Genomic DNA, 21,415 nt, shown 5'->3' on the forward strand with positions numbered 1-21,415 from the left:
GGGAGTTGGTCGAGCGACCGACTAATAGTAATAGCACATCTTGCTAACTACCTCAATAGAGGCTAGAGAAACCGGATTAATGATAAAATATTGAGACCTTCTAATGAACGCCCATCTTCCATGCAACATCCCAGTAAAGAATGTGTCCCATGTTGTACAATATGCAATTGTGCCTTGTTGAAGAAACTCGGGGGGGAGGAAGGTAATATAGAAACAAACCACCGTTGAAGGCGGAATATCGAGCCACAATCATCGAGATAAATGGCGGTATGGTTCAAAGCTAGTAAGCAATAGCTATCAGTTCCACCCTCGTCGGCGTGGATTATTCTTTCCAGCCTACAAAGACATCGTCAGCGCCCTGAACAGCACTGGCAACCACATGGGTAGGAAACGAAGACATAGTGGCAGGAGATTGACATACCTCCGTTCCCTTTTCCAAGCTCATAGCTCTTCGGGGCCATCAAGGAGTATGGACTCAAAGAGCCTCAAGGCACCACATTTACCTCGCAAAACTGCCGTCTCCAGAGCGACCATTTGGAGCCAATGCCGGACCTCAGCCCGTGTCCTTGTGTCGTCCGCAGGTATAGTGTAGGTGCATGTCGTAGTACTGATCTCGTCGCGACAGCATGGATATTGTGGGGATGTAACCCAGACTCGGACCTTGACAAAAACTCTCACCGTCACCGAAGGATCGGTCTCATTGTCCTCGTATTCGAGCCACTCCGGAGGATAGAGCTCTTCACTCCAGTTGCCAAAGCCGAAGACCCTATCGGCGGCGTCGGACAGGTCCCGGTGGTCCCTCTGCAACGACGCTTGCTGCTCGACACAATCCTCGACCTGCTCGGGTTTCATGTCTGACCTCAGCAAGGGCATTCTCTCGTGAGATGTTGTCGCGGTTTCTATGAACTTATCTTCCCTGTGGAACAATAGGCTTGGGATTCGTATGCTTAATTTATGCTTGATAGCGGTTCTTATGAGGGTTTGCATGGGTGATGAAGCGCCGGGAAAGTTGATGATCAATCGCCGTTTGTAGGCATGGTTTCCTTCGGTCATAGTCGGAAGGAGAAGACTTGGGCATCTGCTCGTTCTCGATTGGAAGGAGCCTTTTTATATCAAGCTAGAACTCTAAACCAGTGACTGCGCTGACATGTTATTGTATCAGCTGATAGGAAAAGTCCACCTGTTGGCACTTCAGTATGAGTCATTCGCATATCTCCACGTTTCAGGCACGCCATATCCAGCTTGTTTTTGAGTACAGTTCCACCGTGAGTCTGTAGCTTTCCAAGTTAGGAAGATCCAAGATACGGGATTGAGGTGGCACATATGACGGACAAGCTATTCCAACCGCGCGTCGGATCGATACCTCAATGCGACCTTCGAACATGCTGTTTGTTGCGGGAAGGCTCGGACATATAACAGCACACAACAATGCAGGCTAAGCAGACGAGCTACCTATGAGCACCATGCGATTCAGACAAATACACATTGTTGCCGTGGTGGTGTCATCATGAGAGGCGTCGATGTGCTCCATTACAGGCCGTTCACTCAAGCCAAAAGGTACAGCACAGACCGCGTCAGACAGGCAAACGCTGTGCATGAGATTATGAGATCGATGGAATGGTTACCGTGCGATGGCCTGCGGCAATGACCGAACCAACACTTTTCCATTCCAGATACCCGCAGGGGGCCCGATGGCCTTCGGAAATCTCTGCGCAGGGCATGTTGCCATGGCAGGTTATGTGACTCATTCAAGCTCAGAATCGAGTACTAGGGCTAAAGTGACGCGGAATTTTTATTCATCGGAGCCAGCTAAGGTTTTAAGCGCGGAGAATGCATTGGCGTGGAACAACTGAGGATGACGGCCTCGGGAGAGCCTACTCAAGCACTATCCCTGGCTACCTCAACTATGGTTCTCACCAGAGGCGGAGCTCACATCCGATAAATATCATCCTTTGGATACCGCTAGTTCTTTCTTCTCCTTTATTTTCTTTGGTTCCCGGATAATAGCACATCTGTTCTTTGGCCCAATGCGTCAGCTGTCAACGTATCAATTCAATCACGCATCCCTTTGCTATAATTAACAGCCTCTCATGCAGCGGAAGGCGTTTGCTCTTGCTGCCGGCTTTCTTGGTTTATCTTCAGACTAATGTCGCAGAATCCGTTCCAGTAGTGACCTGCACCGCTGTGGCAAGTGGGTTTCTTGAAGATGATCCCCTTCAAGGATTCTAGGGAGACTAAGCTGCGAGACTCTGAAGGGATTTTCGGGCTGACTACCCTCCTTCAACCAGATCATTCTTGCTCACAATCTTTTTCCATGGTATCTCTCCAGCTATATTTCTGCCTAAGCCTTGCACGGGATCATCGTCAACAATCATTCTTCCCTCATGCACTATAAAGCTCTGTTCCTATACTGACTGGTGGGCTGTTGTCTTTCACTTAAGAGTGGATGATCACTTTCACTATCATTTCTACATGCACTGCCACTATTACCGCATATGCTCACTCTACTGCCAGTTGCCCATTCCGACACAGAGAACAAATGTTTCAACCGAGGCAGTTTTCGTATGAACTCCTGTCTACCCTATTACAGCAGCCACTCTCATTTGTCCTATAATCGGATGATTTGAGTTTCGACTTCAGACACCGGGCTAGCATATATGACATTCCTCGTATGCGCTTCTATAACTTACGGTCATAGACCCCCTGGTCTCACTAGCTCTTCGCTGAAGAGTCATATCCCGAGGCCCATACAATGTTAGTTGGGTGCCTTTCAAGCCAGGCAACAAACAAGGCACAACAGCCTCAGGCACTTAGATACGACCCGTGACCCAACCCAACAATCAAGGTTGACATAAAGTTAATTACATCAACAAATCTTAAGGTTCCAGAATCAAACCAGTGCATATACAGCATGTCTTAATCACTTTATCTCTCTGGATGCCATCGCGTGGACCTTCCGACCCCCCTCGCCGGCCAGATGGAGGGAATCCCCGCTCTTTTATCAGTCATGAGGCACGATAAGCGATAAGTCTTGCCAAGAACCTCCAACTGCTCCAACTTATCACGATAAAGCCACCAATCGCTATTGAGGAGCCAAGCAGGGAGCTAGACTGCTAGACTGCTAGACTCTTCTTCTGCGCGTGGACCTTCCCATGCTCAAGACTCACCCCATGGGGAAGGCGACCCACTGTCGCTATCTCGCCGGCGAGAGGTTCCCACGATAAGCCTAATCTCTTGTCGGGTCTATCGACACGGTAAGAGGCGAATATGCTATCTCGTATAGCCGAGATGTCCTACCAACAGGACCTTAAATTGCCCTCCATGCCTCGGGTTTCTGCCTCCTTTCCTCCAAGATCTCCTTTCCTTCGAGCGATACTATACAGGCGGTAGGAGTCGTACAGTTACCCGATCACAATGACCGACTCAAAAGCCGTCATTCCAGATACCCATGAGGATCCTCCTTCCACTGCCGTGGTAGGGACCAGCGAGCCCCTTCTCCCATGGTGGAAGCGAGTCTGGTGTCACAGCTTGACGCAGATGATTCTACTGAGCGTGCAAGCGTTCTGTGGACCTGCTATGTCGGACGCAATCACTGGTTAGAGCTCCTCGATGACATCCTGATGTGTCATAGAATGCGCAGCTAATCCCTCTCAGGCCTGGGTGGTGGTGGTCTTGCAAGTCCCCAGGTGTCTAACATCTCCAATGCAATCAGATATGCCATGCTTGCAGTCGGTATGTTTCTCCTCTCAAGTTAAACTTTCTCTCCAGCAAGGAATGCCGAGTACGCTAACGAGAGGATCCGCAACCTTGCAGTCTGCTTCCTGGGCGGTCCCATTGTCAACAAAATCGGCGTCAAATGGGCCCTTGTCATCGGTTCCTTGTCCTTCCCCATTCAGGGCTCAGCATACTACTGCAATAGCAAGTTCGGAAACCAATGGTATCTCATCCTAAGCGGTGCTATCGGCGGCATCGGCACTGCTTGCTGGTATGTCGCCGAGGCTGGCGCCATCATGACCTTGGCGCCGTCTGGCGCCCGAGGAAAGTATCTAGCGTTGTGGATTGTGTCGAGGAACTTGGGACAGTTGGTCGGAGGGGCGATCAAGTGAGTTATTACCCACATTCTCAATTTACTGGTGATTGAGTTCTGACTGGAGGTTATCTGCACAGCTTGGCGAAGAATAGTAAGGATGGAGCGGAGGGTGGGGTGACCCCTGACACTTTCATTGCGTTTGTGATCATTGAGTGCATTGCGTGAGTTCTCGGCCACTCTAATCTACTTGCAAGGTTGAAGCTAACACACGCTCGAAGCCTACCATTCGCTCTGTTGATCATTCCCTTCGAACACGTTGTCCGCTCCGATGGCACTAGAATTGTGACAGCAGAGACGCTCTCCAGTCGAATGGAACTTCGACGCATCGCTAAGACCATTACCTCCAAGCTCATCATGCTTTCCGCCCTCTGGGCTTTGTGGTCGTTCTTCTACTCGTAAGCAACACTCTTGACCACACCAATCGAGCCAACCGACCAGAGCCTAACCGTGATAATAGAGGATCTTGGAGCACCTATCTGGCCGACTACTTCTCCGTCCGCGCCCGCTCCCTCTCCTCCCTGATTTCACCTTTCTTCTGCATGTACGTCTTCCACACCTCGATAATCTTATCACACCATGCAAAATCTAACAATATTTCTAGTATTGGCTGCTTCGGTCTCGGCTTCATCCTCGATATGAAGGGCATGAGCCAGCGCCGCCGCGCCCAGATTGGTCTCTACACCGTCGTCATCCTCAACATCGGCGTGTACATCTGGTCTATCATCATGCAGGTGAAATTTGACCGTCACGACCCCGGTAACATCGACTGGAACGATGGCCTGTACGCCACGGCCTTCCTACCCTACTTCTTCGTGCAGACGACGGGCCCCCTGTCCCAGTCGTATATGTACTGGCTGCTCTCATCCTTTGCAACGGATGCGCAAGGTGATTTCATCTGCTATACCCTTTCAGAATATAGGTCGAGTTTACTAACACGCTTTTAGAAAACGTCCGCAACGGCGCAGCATTTCGGTGTGTTGAGGCTGTTGGCCAAGCCATCGCTTATGGCATGAACACTCAGACGTCGAGTAGTCCGCTTGTTGGCTTGTACGTAAAATTCCTTTTCTTCATTCTCGCGGTCCATCTTCTCTCAGCGGCTCGAGTATTGACTGATCTCTTCCAGCTGCGTGACGTTCGGCCTCCTCGGCGCTGCCTTGATACCCATGATCATGCTAGTCAACACCACGCCCGACCAGATCCCCGCTGATGTGATTGCCGAGGAGCAAAATGCGGCGAATGCAAAGTTGCCGGTGGAGGAGCCATAGGCTCAACCTTTGGTCCGAGAAGCTCCGTGTCAATTCTAGAAGCGCCGAGTCTGGTCACCGTGCTTCCCTGAATTATGGTTGTTGCACATTGCTTTCTGCATAGCCAAGACCTGGCACAAGGCGTTCTGTGATTTATGATGTATATGTATTTATCTACGATTCAAGTTTGTATATGAAGCTCTTTACCCCTGTTCGGTCTGGACAAATCGAACGGTATCCAGTTTTAACTTTTAAGTTCGAGGTAACTGGAATAATTGTGTCAACTTATCCATTTGTTTTTGGTATATAGTGCAAATCCAATAGTGTAGCTACGTACTCGGGACGTTGCAGCCTGAGGCTACGATTGCTGCAGGGACGGAGCTGACTCTCATTTGACCTGACCTTCAGACACTTAAGTCTCCAATCACTCCCGCTCCATATTCTTCATCATCTCAACCATCGTTCCCTCTATCTATCATCTCAACATCCATATTCTTTCTGGCCTTTAAGATCTTTTTCGAAGTTCTCTACCTTGGTCGACGAGGGGAGGACTTGCTTGCATGATACGAAGTCAACAAACCATCCTTAAGTATCAATGACTTCTCACTAATTCCTACTAGTTTCATCAAATTTCTCGGATCAGAGAAGAAAGGCGACACGCTACCGACAGGGTAGAGCTCACTGCTCAAGATGAAGGTGAAGGTTTCGCCCACGAGAGGTTTATGCGAGAGGCAAGCATACAGATGCCATCAAATGGTCCCGATGCGATTGTGCTAAACGTTGTGTGACCGCATTGTGCTGACCTGAGTCAAGTAGCGCTCCGGCCCGGACCTATCTTACACTCCGGGAACACTAGGTCATTGGCCATGGAAACCTCCCATGATCCAACTTCTATCTTCTCGCATTGTAAACCGACATCCGGCACATAGTTCGCTCTTATCTAGTCATCCTCCTGAAGCTGCACAGTCATTATTACCCCACAACCCACCCGAATATGGAGACACTGACGACCAAGCAGTCGAAACCCCTCGCAATCATTGGTTTGGCAGCCAAATACGCTCAGGAAGCGACAGATGTCAATCGATTCTGGAAGTTCCTTCTTGAAGCTCGAGAAGCTACAACGAGCTACCCAAAAGACAGACTGAATCACGAGGGATTTTATCACCCAGATCCTGAACATGCTGGAACGGTGGGCACACTGATAGAGCCTGAATGCCAGCCTTAACTTATAGGCGATTACCTAATCTTAGTATTGAATAGACCCATACTCGACAGGCACAGTTTCTCTCTGAGAATCCCAATGCCTTTGATGCTGCCTTCTTCTCGATCAGCAAAACCGAGGCTGAAAGTCTCGATCCCCAGCAACGGCTCGTTATGGAAAATGTCTACCATGCACTTGAGAATGGTGCGTATGGAATGCGGTATTTCACTATTATGCTGACTTCTTACTAACTGAATTCTAGCCGGGCTCCCGATGAGCAAGTTCGTGTCGTCCAACACTTCTGTCTTTGCGGCTGGCTTTAATCACGATCATCGTGATCGACTGAGCACCGATCCAGATATAGCTTTAAAATATCAGCCCACAGGGGCTGAAAGCTCCATGATCTCAGGTCGAGTGAGCTGGTTCTATGACTTCAAGGGTCCCAGTCTGACCGTAGAGACTGCGTGTTCCAGCTCAATGGTTGCTTTTCACTTGGCTACCCAGAGTCTACACGCCGGAGAAAGTGATATGGTAGGTGGCCTCGACGCTCAGGGCCCGAACGGATTCATCCACCGGAGCCGGCGACGTTCGTGCCCTACGGGCAGATACAGTCCGCCTTACGATCTCTCCAAACTGGCCAGAATATGGGCAAGATCGTCTGCGTGCCGAAGCAGACTGACGAGATTCCTTGCGCTCTTGATTCCCGAGCGGCGTATTCTCTTGACCCGAGTGCTGCCTACATTCTGGCGGGTGGAATGGGGGGAATCGGCCGCAGTATCGCCCATTGGATGGTTATGCGAGGAGCGAGGCATTTAGTCTTCCTCAATCGGACTCCCCAACTGCACGCCGCTGGGCAGACCGCGGTATCTACCTTGGAGGCCAAGGGCTGCCAGGTCCAAGTGATCTGCTGTGATATTGCGAACGCGCAGAGAACCAAGGCTGTTCTCCAAGGCATCCGAGGTCCGAACGGCGCTTCGATTCGGGGATGCATCATCTGCGCATTGGCTTTGGCGGACAGTGCGTTCGGGGAAATGAGCCACCGTCAATGGCAGGAGCCTCTCAAGGCCAAAGTGCAGGGGTCCTGGAACCTTCACCAACTTCTCTCATCTGACAATCTTCAATTCTTTGTTATGCTCTCTTCGGTGGCAGGCGTGGTTGGCAATCGCGGCCAGGCGAACTACAACGCCGGAAACACCTTTCAAAATGCAATAGCCCGGCTGCGTGTGTCTCAGGGTCTCCCGGGCGTGAGCATCGACCTCGGCGCCGTCGACTCGGTGGGGTTCACTGCCGAGCATCGAGAGTCTCTACGTCACAGCTTCCGGGCTGTTACCGTGCACCGCGAGGACCAGATGTTGGCCATCATTGACCACGCGCTAGACCCACGATTGAAGCGAACCCCGCAAACCTGCCAACTCGTCTGCGGATTAGCCACAAGATCCGCGTACGAGCAACGGTGTATCCCCCTTCCGCCCCATCTGCAATATCCACTGTTCATGAACCTGCGAGATCACGTGTCCCCGACCGGGGTGCCGACAGGTTCGACCAAGCAACATGATGTGCAGACTCTACTGGCCACAGCCCAGAGCGAGGAAGCCGCCGTAGAGATGGCGCTGGTGGGGATCCGGAGAAAGCTGTCCTCAATTCTGAGCATCGCCGAAGATGAGATTGACCCGTCACGCTCGGTGCGGGAGAACGGGGTGGGCTCGCTCATCGAGATGGAGTTTCGGACCTGGATATCCAGGGACTTGGGGCTGACCTTGACAAGGCCGACTTCAATGTGAAGAGTCTACACGAGTTGAGTGTTGAGGTGGCGAGATTGAGCTCCTTGACGCATTACAACTAAGGGTGAGTCAATTGTTCTGTGCTCTATGATAGAGATCATTGGATGGTTGATCTCGCGGCAATGAAATTCAACATGAATCGGGGCTGAGATAGATGGATGGGTGTAGATCGTATCTGGTGCGATGCCCACGCGCCAACAATTTTTTAAGAGGATTCATTTATTGATTTGAGTCCGCAATTGGCAGATGAGATAGTCTCGGGGCCCAAATACCGGCAACTGATAAACACACGAATGAAGAGTACGGGCAGAGGTTTGAGAAATAACGACTTCAGCGAGGGCTTTCATCTTCATTTAGTCTAGTAGCTACATAAGTTGGATCTGTTCCTTTGCCTTACACGCAGTCACGCGCAGTCATCTCAATGCTTTCCAGCAGGCCTGCTGTTCCGGGCAAGTTTGATCCAAGACAATTCAAATCAAGCCCCACTACCCCAAATGAGTTGCCTTGATTCTTGTGACTCTTTTAGGCTGATTTAGTCTCATCCTCAACAATGTCTTCGGTGCTCACGTGCATAGCCCTAGATACAAAACCAAAGTGATGGGGTTGGGCAATGCGAAGGCACGAGAAGGAAAATTGTATATTGATCATGACTGTGAATTCTACTAGACCAACTTGAATACTTGAATCTGCGATGAATGCATTAGTCTGCACTATCCATCAAACTTGTTTAGTTTTTTCTTTTTCCCCCCCCTTTTTTTGCTTTTATTTTTGTGTGGATTAGGGATGTTCTCTCTAAGGATAGCAAGTCAGTATCAAATGCTTAATTCGACCCCACACGACCAAACCATGGTAGTATAGCCAACCCCAGGCACAATACATGATCGCTTGATTTACCATAGTAGATCCGTGTTGAAGTCAGAATGGTCATCTCACATTTCATGTTTCATTCTCTTCTATTGGCCTCCTTCTTCCCATTTCTCTCTAACATCTATCGATAGCTCGCCAGTCCTCCCTTGAACATTACAATGGCCTCCTCTCGCCGACCCCGCGTCTGCAATCAGCGCACAACAACTGGACAAGCTCCTCAAACGGCTCCTCGACATTCAGCCCGCCATCCCGGGAGATGGACACGTGAACCTCCAAGAAGACAGTGACATCCGCCACACCACGCTGTACGATTTCGAGCGATTACTGGACCCATCATGATCATCCTCGAGCCCCCTTCCTGAGCTCCCTGTTCAGCCCCAGGTCGGCATCATCAGACAGATTCGTGCCGAAACCTTACCCATCTCCCGACGATTCCCCGACCTTCCCCATCGCCCAGAGGAGATCCATATCGAAGACCACACGCTCCTATGCTGCGACTTTATCTACGACTTCGCGTGGGGCATCCGTGTGCTCGCTCAATTAGGTCTGCACGAAATGTCGTAAGTAGCTCTCACCCAGAGGTTTTGTCATCATCACGATGTACATAGAAGCTCAAACACAAAACACAACACTAGCCTTTCCTTAATGCGGTACCTCAGCCTACCGGATCCATTCTTCCTCGACCCCCACGACGTAGGCTATTACGCGGACCGCACTCGCTGGACGGTCAAGTCTTCTGTCGAGCCCGATGACCACGAAGACCAGGTCTTCCCGCACCGCACCCTGCTTGCCTATCAGCCTAAGGTAGGCCGTGATAACGCGCTGCTCCACGGGGAGCCGGTTGCGCTAGTGTCGGCGATGCGCAGCCGTGCATTCCAGTTGGAGATCAATACCGAGGCGGAGCAGGAAGAGCTGATGGATGCCGATGAATATGACAAGGAAGATCTGAAGTCGTCCTACCCGTATCTGTTCCCGGAGGAGGAGATGTTCCCTACTCTTCTGATCTTCGCGGTTGGGCCGCGGAATGCCAGAATTATTTACGGATGTATGAGTTGGTGGTTCGGCACAACTTAAAGGCGGGATCGACACCAATAAAGAAGCGGGGCCAGTGCTCCACTCACCGCCCGCCGCTTCAAACCCCAGCCTCTTTTCCTCCCCGCCCCGATTAAAGCAGCGTTCTTCGCCTGTCCATCCATCTAGATCGCATCCACTATCTATACAGTATAACATACGAGCTGGCTGCTTTATCATTATGGAAAATTCCCTCTGCATCTCGTCCGGTGATCTACAACATTCCACTCCACATCCAACCTACCTCGCACCCTCCCTTCCCTCTGTCGCCGCAGACGCATCCACCCTAGCTGCATCACAACATCCACAGCATCATCAACAACAACAACAACAACAACAACAACACCAATTCACCTCTCCCAACCCAAACTTCCATCCCAACCACCACCAGCATACCACGCACCGTCAGTCCTTTACCCCAGCCGGTGATCCCCACCCCTCCCCCGCCGGACCCTCCACCTCGACTCCGCTCCAACCACAACCACAATCCCAACTCCACACGCAATGCCAGCCCCTCGACATCCGCACCATCCTCAATCCACCCGACCTCGACCTCTGGCGCACGCGCCTCTTCGATGTGGATGAAATGATCATCCTTAGTGAGGAACAGTGCGTTTTTCCCCCATCCATTCATGACCCCCTTTCACACCCTCCTCTTCTCCGCGCATCAACCAATCGAACGCCAAATCTACAAACTAAATCCCCCCAAACCGGCGGCGAGCAGGTTCCTCACCTACTTCCCGCACATCGACAACGTCTACTCCCACCGCTCGACGCAGCACTACAAGCGCAAGCCTCTCGTCTCGCACTACTGGGACTGCCGGCTCAAGGGCCGCCCGCCGGGCACGCCCAAGTCCACCGACCCCAACAAGAAGAAGCGGAAGCGCACGGCCCGCGAGCGGGATCTGTGCGATGTCAAGATCAAGATCACGGAGTATTTTCCGCAATCGGGGACGGGGGTGGGGGAGAGTGATGGGCGGGTGGGGGAGGGGGAAGAAGGCAAGGGTTTGTCGGTTGGGGAGGGGAACGGTTCGCCTGCTGCTACTGCTACGGCTGGTGGGCGGATGGAGGGAGTCTCCGGTTTTAACTATAATCATCAATTCGGGATGCTCACGCCGAATCTGAATGTGCTGTTGCCCGAGGGGCATCCTGGTTTGCAGGGGCAGCGGTTCTTTACCATCCAGCGGGTGAATGGGAATGGGGCGAACGGGAAGAATGATGGGGTTGGTGGGGGGCATCGGCATACGCTGGAAGAGAGTGATCGCGTGAAGAAGAATAGTGTGCAGCGGTTTCTGTTGAAGGAGGCGAGGCAAGAAAGGAAGAAGGCTGTCCCGGTAAGCTCCAAGACGCCCTTTCCATCGATTTAGTTCTCTATGTTCTACTACTGTCGGTGGGCGGTGGTGTTGATGGGGGTTACGTCACAGGTACGGCGGGATGAAGATGCCCACCGCACGCGTTTCCCCGCTTCCCCCTTCTCTTCTTTTTCCTCCATCGTTTTTTCTTCTTGCGCTATGTTCCTTCGATCTCTTTGGCAGACGAGTCCTTGTTTGTGGAAGGGTCTGATCGCTCAAACTCAACCGCCAATTGTACACGCTCCAGCAGCATATCTCCGTTCTAACGCCGACCGTCTACAGACGCGAACCATGTCTACCCAGAACCAACCACAGAAGTCGTACCACACCAAAGCTACCGGACTCGCGGCCGAGACCGTTGCAGATCACTCGGCAGACAACGATCTGAAATTGTTTGGTAGTTGCTTTTGGTGAGGCGGTTCGCTGTAACCCGCCGGCTCATGTTGCTGACCATCTTCTGCAGTCCCTTTGTCCAGCGTGTATGGATCGCTTTGCAGTTCAAGGGCATCCCGTACCAGTATATTGAAGTCGACCCTTACAAGAAGCCCAAATCCCTGCTTGAAGTCAATCCCAGGGGCCTAGTTCCTGCCTTGCGCCACGGGGACTGGAGTTCGCACGAGAGCACCGTCCTGCTCGAATACGTAAGTGATCGGCTTCAGACCCCGCCGGCCCTTTCTGACACGCCTCTAGTTAGAAGACTTGAACGCCGGCCCTCCGCTGCTGCCCCCCGGGGACCCAAAACTGCGAGCACATTGTCGACTGTGGGCTGATTATGTATGTGCAAAAGTCCAAAATGAGACCATTCCACCTAACCAAGACAGGTAAACCGCCACATTGTGCCCACCTTCTACCGCATTCTCCAAGCACAGGATCAAGAGAAACAGATCTCGCATGCAGAAGAACTCCGCGACTCGTTCAATACTCTGATTGGCGCGGCCCATGCTGAGGGTCCGTTCTTCCTGGGCGACAAGCTCTCCTTCGTCGACGTACAGATTGCGCCGTGGATCATCCGGCTCCGACGCGTGCTGGAGCCGTATCGCGGCTGGCCAGAGCCAGAAGCGGGTAGCCGATGGGGCGCGTGGGTTGACGCGATCGAGAAAGATCCCCACGTCGCGGCGACCACCAGCGATGATGACCTTTATCTGGATAGTTATGAGCGATACGCGGGTAGGTATTCGTGCCCTGTCCGAGCTGATTATCTGCTGACACTTCCAGAAAACCGGCCCAACACATCACAGTTGGCCAACGCGATTAATTCTGGGCGAGGGCTTCCATGATATGCGGTAGATCTCTTCGTATGCTAATCGACCTAATAAAGATCTTTGTGGCTGGGACCTGGCGTCGCATGGCTGACGATTCGATTGTATTTTGCCCTATTCGGGCGGGGGGGTTGTGTGCCGTATCATAGATAGTGCACGTAGTTTAACCACCTCGACCGCCTCGGAAACCACCTCGGAAACCACCTCGACCACTGCTATCGGGTCCCCGGGGGCTGCGGATTGGCTGTCGGGGTGACTGGGTACCGTCGGTATTAGTCCGACCTGCGGGCTGTTTCTCTCTCCGAGAATTGTAGCCGGGGTTCGTGCGAGGAGAGTCCGGGTCATACAACTGCCCGGATTTCCCGGACGCCGTGGAAGAGTCGCGTTTGCTGCTGTTGGAGCTGTTGTCCCGTCCATTCCCGCGACCTCTGCCTTTGCCGCGTCCCTCGTACGGTTTCGTCGGAGGCGTGGCACTGCGTGGGGACGACGCCCCCGACGTGGGGGCGGAAGAACTGCCGAACAAGCGCTCTCGCACCTCTTCGTATTTGCGCTGCCTGTCCTCCAGATTACGCAGCGCCATCGCTTGGCGTTCCTCGGCGGAGGGCAGAGCAGCCCTGCCGTCATCCTCCGAGTCGTCATCATTCAGCCCCAGACGGGACATTCCCGCCGTGGTTCCGTTCAACCCTGAACCGCGCGTCGCGATCTGGGGATTCCGACTGAGTACTGTGACTGCGGGTTTGAATTCTTGCCGTAGGGGCACATCGGAGCGGGCTTCAAGGAAATGGAATGTCTGAGGAGATTCACTGCACATGGCGGAACAAGAAAAAGAAGAGCATGTTAGGACGGCGAGATTATGATTTTTTGTTTTTCGCGGAGATGGGGGAGGGCTTACGCTTCCGCCCATAATTGGCGATTAAACTCAGCCTGTTGGGCTCTGCGCTGCGCTTTGGTCACTTTGGAGGAGACCTTCTTTTCCGCCGGCGGGGGTGGGGTGGTGGTGTCGGCCACGAGTTTCTGGGGAAAATTTTTGAAAAATGTCAACGATCTGAAAGTGTGGAGGAGAGGGGGGTCCCTGCAATGGGGGAGACAGCAATATGGGCGTAGAGTTCGAAGATAGGATCTAGACGTACATCGGCCTGTTCTTCCCAATTTTCCGCCCATGCATCGGGGCCTGTTGAGGACTTTGCGCTCATGGCAGGATATCGTTGTTCGGTGGAGGGCGGACTGAAAGCGATTTGGGGCAATGGATTGCTGTAGCGGTGTGGGGAATGGTGATTCGAGGATGTGAGGTGGGTTGACACGAGGTTTGCTGTTGGTACACTGATGTACGAATATATAAGTAGAAAAGGAGCTGAGGGTTGGCTTAGAAAGAGGGGAAAGAGGAGCAGACTCAAAGAGGAGGAGAGGAGAACAGCAATAATGCTGAGGTGGAAAAGGAAGGATTGCTTAACTAAGATCCTCCAATAGTCCCCGGAGCCCGCCCGCACTATCGTCCTCCATCGTCACTACCTACTCATACTACGAAGACGACCTCCGACAACCACCCACCACTCGCGCTCCTTATTCCAACTCCCTTACGCTCTCTAATCTCTACCGAGCGTAAACCAGACTACGATACGAATTCCCCGCGAGCCACACCACAGAAATCACCATGAACCTCGGTCAGTTCCCATCTCGAGCCTCCGCCTCACGCGGGGGCTGCTGGCTGGGCCCCGCTTCCCAGCTCGAGCATCTTGAATTTGCCAACTCTTGCTGCTGCTGCTGCTGCTGCTGCTGCATGCTGACTGTCTTTGCAGACCGAGACGGCGATTCCCAGATGGCCTCTTCGCCAGAGTCCTCCCCCTTGGCCTCCGATGACTCCAACCCCGGCACCCGCACCCCGACCAACAAGCTGCCCACCCACATTCCTCAGTTTGATGGCTCTGAACTGTCCCCGCCCGGCTCGCAGACTCAGAGCAGCGCCTTCGAGGGCCCCGGGAAGTCTCACGGTCCCGGGGGACCGATCGCCTCGCCGTTGGCAGCCCAGGGTCTTCTCGCCCAGGGCGACCAGCAGTCCGCCCCGGTGGCGTCGTGGATGAACAAGCGGGCGGAGGAGGAATACCAGCGAGCAATGGAATTCGTCATCGATCAAGACTTCAGCTTGGGTACGTTCCAATACATCTGGCCGGAATTTCTACGGGATCAATGGGGTCTGCGGTTTTGAACGTGATACTGATGCATAGCTTTTGCAGCGGAGTTTGGTGATCCGTTCGATGAGAGAGACATGGAGCAAGGGCCCTAGACGGGGGAGATGGTCTATTTGCGAAACTTTTATTGCATCGAAGCCAATGAACAGCGTGGAGACTGGAGTTCTGGGTGTTAGGTGATCTTCTTGTTCTGAGCGGGGCGGAATTTTTGATGGAATCGCGATGATTACACGTTTACAAGCTTGATTTGCATTTAGCCAATCATAGAATAGCATTCGGTATTCTTCACCTCGATTTTGTGGCTTGAAATCTGGACAGGGCTGCACTAGGAGCAGAGTACCTCGGCGTTTGTAGAGTCTAGGTTGTCTAGGTTGAAGTGCTTTCTGGTGCAGTGAATGGACTGTAGGCTGGTTGGCCCAGCAACGCGATCACCGCCAAAACAGCCCGGTGGCTCGCCCGCCCCGGTCCAACCAATAACTTATCCATTTCCATCGCAGTCCAGCTCTGCTCTGAAACTCTGCTCTCAGACAATCGCGCCATTTATTTATTGCTATCGCATCCCGACAACTGACGCGACTCAGACGTCTCGCATTAATCAGTATAATAGTGGTGTATCTTCTACCCCCGTTATCCACCGTCGTATCGCTCCTTCTACCCGCTCCTTGACGTCAAAACACGCCGCACATTCCAACTCGGTCGCGACCATCAAGATGGAGGACTTTGTCTGTCCGTCCGTCACATTCCAACCGTTATGGTACGTGGAGAAACACTTATCTTCTTCGTGTCAGGCTTAGCAGCTCCCCTCGATGAGAGTTGCAATGTCGATCCAAGACAGGCCAACACTGGCTCACTCACTCCGGCCTGGGCCCCTTTCTCGCATCCCCTCCTTCCTCTCACCTTGGACTTCATTATCACCCTGGTCAAACCCCATCGCTACCAGATGTCTAACATGCGACCTTGAATAGCCCCCCACACCTTAAGCTCCCTCAAAACACGAAATTCGGATTCACCCCGACCAAGACCCTCACCCACTCAGCTCCGCACGTCTGGGACCGCAAACCATCCACGTCGTTTCGCGCACGCGGCCGGTCGCGCAAAGTCTGGAAGCGCTTCCGCTCCTCGTTCAACAGCATGAAAGCTCTGCAGCAGATCACCGTCGGCGAGCGGCACGCGATCGACGAGGAGCTCCAGCTCGAGATCAACAGCACGAGGAATCTGGGACTCGTCCGCGGAGTCAAGCGGAGATGCTTCGCGCTGGACCCGGATGACCTTGCCAGCGGAAACTCACGAGGGAGGTCATTCCTGGAAACACAGTGGGAGTCTGATTCCAAGGGGCGACGACGTAAGTTTCCCTTTCGTTCTAAACCTTGGGCTTTGGGGGCTATTATATGCTTCTGCTCCCTTGGCGATGCGGAAGACGTCATGTTTCACGGAGGAATTAACGATGATCAGGCAAGCTGCCACTGGTTTACAGCGAGTTTGTGGACCTTCCCGATGAACCGATGGCGACGGACAGTCTTCTTCAGCCACATGACCGTATCGAGAGTACCAGCGACGAGCGAGACGCGTCCACGTCGATGCACGAGAACCTTGTTATCAGCGAGCCGGACGAATTAGCGACCGGTGACCTCCCGGAGACCCCTACGAAATTGGTGCCCGGTGCGCCCTACCCCCGCACGCTACCTGGCGATACAGACGGTTTGTCCCCCGGTCTGGACGGGGACATGACAAACATAAAAGGACACGAGATCAGTCATGCTTCGCCATTTACTGTGTTTAGTCCGGTTGTCGGAGGGTCTCTTACTGATTCGCCGACTACAAATACTGCGGAGGAGGACAGTGATGATGGTGATGCCGCTGCTACGATCAAGGAGGTCCTGCTGAGTGCGACAAAGCTGGACTCGAATCCGGAGGTCCCTGCTATCGTCCCCGATATTACAGTCGAGCAGGAGTCGACTATTGTGCGGTCGGCTTTGCGCAGCTCGTTGGGCGGAGAAGACGCCGAACTACTGAGCAACTTCCTCTCCAAGGCCCAGGCCAAGCGTGACGCCAAGGCTGCTGCCGCTGCTGCTGAGACCGAGGCTGCTGCCGAGATAGAAGCTGCTGAGGTCGTGGAGATGGTCGCAAAGAAGGCCGGGCTGGTTGAAAAGGAGGATGAAGCCAAGAAGATACAGGAAGCTTCACCGGTCGAAATGCCGACTCCGCCGTCGCGGCGCGCGTTAGAGGACCTCGATGCCAACTCGCCCTCGCCGCAGAAACCGCAGCAAGTATCACCCACCAAGTCTCTCGAGAACGAGAATCAAGAGGCCGGCAGCCCGCGTCGTAGCACACGTGCGCGTGCCCCGCCAGTACGCCCCTCTACCGTGGCGGCTGCAGTGCGCAGCACCTTCGCTCTCCGCCGTGCCAAGGGCAACGAATTCGTCTTCCTCCAGCGGACCGAGGCCCAAGAGCTCGCTCTGGCCACGAAACGCAACACGCGGTTCAACAAAGGCAGCTCCACCATGCCGAAGCAGACACTGCATGTTCTCCAAATTCACAAAAGCTACACCACCCCGATCGGTGACGACAAAGCCAGTCCTGCTCCGGTGGCCCGAGAAGATTCAAAGGCCAAGAAGCATGTGTCCTGGAATAATAACCGACTCGTGGAGTTCGAAGGGGAAGACGCCAGCGCGACCGATCACAAACATGACGTCGCTGGTGTGTGCCGTGGGGTAACGCATCAGCGCAGCACGGACAAACCCTCCGATGTGAAAAGAAAGGCAGCCAGTGGCCGCACGACTCGGTCGCAGACGGAGCAGAAGACTGGTGGTGAGACGGGCCCCGATGCAGCGACTACTGCACCCGCTACTGCAACGCCGCGGGCGCGGCGCGTGCGCGGAGCGTCCGGGCCCGAAACCACGGCTGTCGCTACTGCTGTCGCTGTTGCTGTTGCTGTTGCTGCTCCCACCTCGTCTCCCAGCTCGTCGTCTGCATCTTCCGGCAACGATAGTCCCCTCGGTCAACGCAAGAAGTTGATCCCCAAGTCCCCCAGAAAGACGCTCGAGACCCCGTCCAAAGGGAGCAGTGCCACTGCCAGCATGACGAGCCGCAGCAGCAAGACATCACTCCGCAGCAGTAGCACGAAGACGAGTCTGCTGAAGGTCAATGCGGGATCGACGCCGGTTGCCAGACGGATTCGCTCACGCTCGTGAGGGCCGTGGAGGCGGAGGGGGTAGAGTGTTATTGTTTGATTATTTGTACATACTAGCATGGATGGCGTGGGTTTTCTTACTGGATGCATAGGATAGGCGTTTGGGCTGTTATCTCGGTCATTCGGGTACTCAATATCACATACTGCTGATCTTTTCGGTTGAGTGCATGTGTTGAGTTTGTCTTATCTATCCTGTGCGGATGCACTCGCAACTAGAGCCTTGAGTTATGCCTCGGGAAGTGGATCTGGTGCCTCAGGCACAGATATGTTTCGCATCCCGGGTACAGTTACTTGGTCGTGTGACCCTCGCTGAGGATGCAAGCTCTTATGCAACGTGCACTTCTCAAATGTCAAGTTTATGCCTTTTGATTGATAAGTCGCGGAGCTTGATAGGAGATAGGAATATAGGGTATCTGATGCTTTCTATTCACAGGCCGCATGTCTTGCCCTCGAAGATGCTGTCGTGGGATATCCGCTGTATATAATTTCCCGTCCATATAGCTGGCCCTGTGTATCGGGAGACGAGCATCGACACCAAGTTGCTATGAAGAGTCATTTTTTCAAGGAATGAGTTTCATCCTTATCAGGGGTAGTAAGATACAGTATCTGATAGATCTTCTTTCGAACTCCCACGAAGGACTAAGTAGCAGACATTATCCAATTTTAGCTCATATCTCTACACAAACTTATGATTTTGTTGGTTGACTTGGCCTTCACATAATTTCAACGTAGCTACCATAGCATAGTATATAAGGCTATTGTGCCAAACATGAGCTGATCCTCGCAAACATCAAGATTTGATACTATCCTTCTTCTTCATGAACGTCTGCCTGTCTACCTTGCCATCTCGTCGAGCGTCATTCAATGGTCGTTAGTATGGCTTAGGAGTCAAAAACTAATATATCCCCCTGTAGCTCTGTACTACGACGTGTCGCAGGGATGAAATAATATCTACAAACCAGACTGGAAAGATTCTACGGTCAAGGTTCGTCCTCCCCTGTTTGGCTTGTGGGTGTAGTACTGTACTTCTTGCCCAGATCACTGCTCGGAGTCGAGACCAATCCATGTCTTTGAGGTTCGTAAACTAAAGCGCACAGAAGCTGTAAATTGAAATAACAAGAGAGGAAAGGAAGAAGAAACGAGGGGACAAGAGGCTGAGCTTCCAGACAATCTGGCCAAGACACGAACTCTTTAGCTGAAAGCAGGACGGACTGAATGCTCTGAGATCCGCCGATTCATCAGCGCGCATACTACTGAGAACGATAGCATGTATATCCGTGGATACGTACGCGGTTCGTACAGACGAAACCAGAAATATAGTCGACTGGAATGAGCTGCAGACCCTCACCCTCAACCCAACCACCAAACCCGAAGTCCAACAGAGCCTCAGACGGAGAGCAGAAAGCAGAACACCCGCACGCGACACATCCTGCACGATGATACAATCCTCTGCACGGCTGCTGCAACCCTTTCCAGACATACATGTACATGAACATGTACATATGTCGCATTGCCTTGGTCGTCATTTGCGTTTCCAGCATGAGTCAGACCACCGCTGAAGCTCGCTACTGACTTACCGACTTACAGGCTACAGCACACCTTAACTTTAATGAGATGTCCGAATTGGACCAGCGGTCCCTCCTGCGGGTGTCAAGCCACGAAGTAAGGGGGGGCTGGATTGTAAGGCTACGTGCATGCAGCTCTCTCTCTCTCTCTCTCTTTCTCGAGATCTGCGTGAAAACCTGGAGATATGCTACCAGTATCAAGGCACTTGGTAACGGGGCGGGAGGACTGTCGCCCGGTAGGGCCTGAGTTATTACCTACGCCAGGCAAGGAAGGAAGTATAGTTACTACTTCGGATGGGGTTGGCATCAACCACCTTTCCGTCTACGACTATATTCCAGCACGGTTGACATAAACATCCCCTACAGTTGAACAGCAGCAGAGAAACAATCAACCCGATACATGGAGTTAAGCGCAACTGCCGAGAAAAAAAATCATTCTTGAAGTTCCAATCTACCTAGTACTACGTAGCAAAGACAACAACAATAATCGCGCAAAAAGAGGATCTCCAGTTGTTATTTCCCTCCTACCCCCGCTGCGCTCCTCGCTGGAACCCTACCTGTACACGGAAATGGATCTCGCAAGTAGTCGGATGGGTTCAGTCGGGTACAACACTAGTTACTCCTTTGTGATTATCATCGAGGGTACGGGAGATTAATTCTGTCGTGATTGGTAGGATGTTGGTGGACGTTGGCGAAAGAACCGGTTTGTGGGAACTGCAGTTGGTGTCGTTGTTGTTTGGTTGTTGAGATTGAGATATCGTGTCGGAAACTCGGAGAACCCGGGTTTGACTTTTGTTTGGTTCGTTGGATGGAGATAATGGATGGAGACCGTTGAATTGGAAACATCACCGCTTAGCTTACTCATTGTTGACCGGGTTTTCGGCCTCCATCCCGGCTCTATGGAATGGGCTCTCATCATCAGAAAGATGACGAGATCGGACCATGTGCAGGGCATACTGGGCCGGATTCCGAATGCTGGTGAATGCGACGAAAAGAACCGGTGTAGGTAGCACACCAAACAGGCAGAGACAGACCAGTGCAATAATAAACACAACAACAAGCATGAAATGTGTACCTGAAATTTCTCGAATAGATATCCATCAAACCCGACGAATCATAAGCAAAGCAACGCATCCCCCCCCACTTGTTTTTGTGATTGTACGGAAGTCTTAATGCCTCAATGCCTCACTATACAAATTCTAATCAAACACACATCCAGGCATTACCCATGCCAATCAATGCACAGTCCATTACATCTTCCACGTCACTAATTTCCCTGGCCCCCCTGCCCCCTCCCCCCGGGCCCCCTTTTTTGTGTTGTTCCCCTGGTTTAGGTCTAATTGGAATGCCGAACTGCAAGCCACCGAAACCCAAGGGAAATTGATAGGGTTAGGGCAGCCGCACCTGGCGCAGGGCGGGGGATCCACTTTTTTTTGGCCAGGAGTTCAGGAGCCCAGGCAGTGCTAAGTTGAATGCAGAGGTGGTGGTTAGGGCTTTGCCGGATTTGTCCACCGGGCCGGGAGGAGGAGGGTTGGTTGCCAGGTGTTGTTTCCCGGGATTTTCCGGGATGCTCCGGTAGATGTAAACTAGTCCCGTTCGGGGAGATGGG

At 52.7% G+C, this 21,415-nt stretch overlaps 7 protein-coding genes across 7 annotated transcripts; 5 read left to right on the top strand and 2 right to left on the bottom strand.

Annotated features, from left to right (window-relative positions):
• Window positions 1-104: 104 nt before the first annotated feature.
• On the bottom strand, window positions 105-1,049 carry BO86DRAFT_405820 (uncharacterized protein). The gene is made up of 2 exons (XM_025674130.1): window positions 422-1,049; window positions 105-336 (listed from the first exon to the last, which is right to left on the bottom strand). The coding sequence occupies exon 1, from the start codon at window positions 985-987 to the stop codon at window positions 442-444; it is 546 nt and encodes a 181-aa protein (XP_025532798.1). The 5' UTR covers window positions 988-1,049; the 3' UTR covers window positions 105-336; window positions 422-441.
• Window positions 1,050-3,414: 2,365 nt separating this feature from the next.
• On the top strand, window positions 3,415-5,377 carry BO86DRAFT_428731 (uncharacterized protein; the record flags this gene model as incomplete). Its single annotated transcript, XM_025675613.1, has 8 exons — window positions 3,415-3,595; window positions 3,655-3,732; window positions 3,814-4,102; window positions 4,168-4,251; window positions 4,309-4,485; window positions 4,548-4,975; window positions 5,035-5,137; window positions 5,214-5,377. 8 exons carry the CDS (start codon window positions 3,415-3,417, stop codon window positions 5,353-5,355), a joined length of 1,482 nt encoding a protein of 493 aa, XP_025532799.1. The 3' UTR covers window positions 5,356-5,377.
• Window positions 5,378-6,328: 951 nt separating this feature from the next.
• Window positions 6,329-10,257, top strand: BO86DRAFT_394699 (KR-domain-containing protein; the record flags this gene model as incomplete). Its single annotated transcript, XM_025673242.1, has 7 exons — window positions 6,329-6,523; window positions 6,595-6,739; window positions 6,798-7,066; window positions 7,114-8,312; window positions 9,378-9,488; window positions 9,534-9,743; window positions 9,819-10,257. The coding sequence occupies 7 exons, from the start codon at window positions 6,329-6,331 to the stop codon at window positions 10,255-10,257; spliced, it is 2,568 nt and encodes an 855-aa protein (XP_025532800.1).
• A 1,025-nt stretch (window positions 10,258-11,282) lies between these two features.
• BO86DRAFT_328639 (glutathione S-transferase family protein) lies at window positions 11,283-12,915 on the top strand. The gene is made up of 6 exons (XM_025668643.1): window positions 11,283-11,588; window positions 11,889-12,016; window positions 12,070-12,247; window positions 12,297-12,380; window positions 12,428-12,773; window positions 12,822-12,915. The coding sequence occupies exons 1-6, from the start codon at window positions 11,319-11,321 to the stop codon at window positions 12,881-12,883; spliced, it is 1,068 nt and encodes a 355-aa protein (XP_025532801.1). The 5' UTR covers window positions 11,283-11,318; the 3' UTR covers window positions 12,884-12,915.
• Window positions 12,916-13,028: 113 nt separating this feature from the next.
• BO86DRAFT_394701 (uncharacterized protein) lies at window positions 13,029-14,058 on the bottom strand (the record flags this gene model as incomplete). Its single annotated transcript, XM_025673243.1, has 3 exons — window positions 13,029-13,668; window positions 13,758-13,879; window positions 13,996-14,058. The coding sequence occupies 3 exons, from the start codon at window positions 14,056-14,058 to the stop codon at window positions 13,029-13,031; spliced, it is 825 nt and encodes a 274-aa protein (XP_025532802.1).
• A 305-nt stretch (window positions 14,059-14,363) lies between these two features.
• On the top strand, window positions 14,364-15,288 carry BO86DRAFT_384911 (uncharacterized protein). Its single transcript, XM_025670988.1, has 3 exons — window positions 14,364-14,526; window positions 14,662-15,009; window positions 15,097-15,288. The coding sequence occupies exons 1-3, from the start codon at window positions 14,517-14,519 to the stop codon at window positions 15,144-15,146; spliced, it is 408 nt and encodes a 135-aa protein (XP_025532803.1). The 5' UTR covers window positions 14,364-14,516; the 3' UTR covers window positions 15,147-15,288.
• Window positions 15,289-15,566: 278 nt separating this feature from the next.
• BO86DRAFT_452583 (uncharacterized protein) lies at window positions 15,567-18,486 on the top strand. Its single transcript, XM_025676935.1, has 3 exons — window positions 15,567-15,805; window positions 16,017-16,393; window positions 16,504-18,486. Exons 1-3 carry the CDS (start codon window positions 15,762-15,764, stop codon window positions 18,240-18,242), a joined length of 2,160 nt encoding a protein of 719 aa, XP_025532804.1. The 5' UTR covers window positions 15,567-15,761; the 3' UTR covers window positions 18,243-18,486.
• Window positions 18,487-21,415: the final 2,929 nt, after the last annotated feature.

The sequence above is a fragment of the Aspergillus japonicus genome, assembly GCF_003184785.1.
Source record: "Aspergillus japonicus CBS 114.51 unplaced genomic scaffold BO86scaffold_2, whole genome shotgun sequence".
NCBI classification, from domain to species: Eukaryota; Fungi; Ascomycota; class Eurotiomycetes; order Eurotiales; family Aspergillaceae; genus Aspergillus; species Aspergillus japonicus.

Excerpts from the sequence above, each read along its gene's own strand:
- BO86DRAFT_405820 (XM_025674130.1), bottom strand. The coding sequence starts at position 987 with ATGCAAACCCTCATAAGAACCGCTATCAAGCATAAATTAAGCATACGA.
- BO86DRAFT_328639 (XM_025668643.1), top strand. The coding sequence starts at position 11,319 with ATGGAGGGAGTCTCCGGTTTTAACTATAATCATCAATTCGGGATGCTC. Across the intron at positions 12,248-12,296 it reads GCACCGTCCTGCTCGAATAC|TTAGAAGACTTGAACGCCGG; the intron begins GTAAGTGATCGG and ends ACACGCCTCTAG. Across the intron at positions 12,381-12,427 it reads GTCGACTGTGGGCTGATTAT|GTAAACCGCCACATTGTGCC; the intron begins GTATGTGCAAAA and ends TAACCAAGACAG.
- BO86DRAFT_384911 (XM_025670988.1), top strand. Across the intron at positions 15,010-15,096 it reads CGATCAAGACTTCAGCTTGG|CGGAGTTTGGTGATCCGTTC; the intron begins GTACGTTCCAAT and ends TAGCTTTTGCAG.
- BO86DRAFT_452583 (XM_025676935.1), top strand. The coding sequence starts at position 15,762 with ATGGAGGACTTTGTCTGTCCGTCCGTCACATTCCAACCGTTATG. Across the intron at positions 15,806-16,016 it reads GTCACATTCCAACCGTTATG|CCCCCCACACCTTAAGCTCC; the intron begins GTACGTGGAGAA and ends GACCTTGAATAG. Across the intron at positions 16,394-16,503 it reads TGATTCCAAGGGGCGACGAC|GCAAGCTGCCACTGGTTTAC; the intron begins GTAAGTTTCCCT and ends AACGATGATCAG.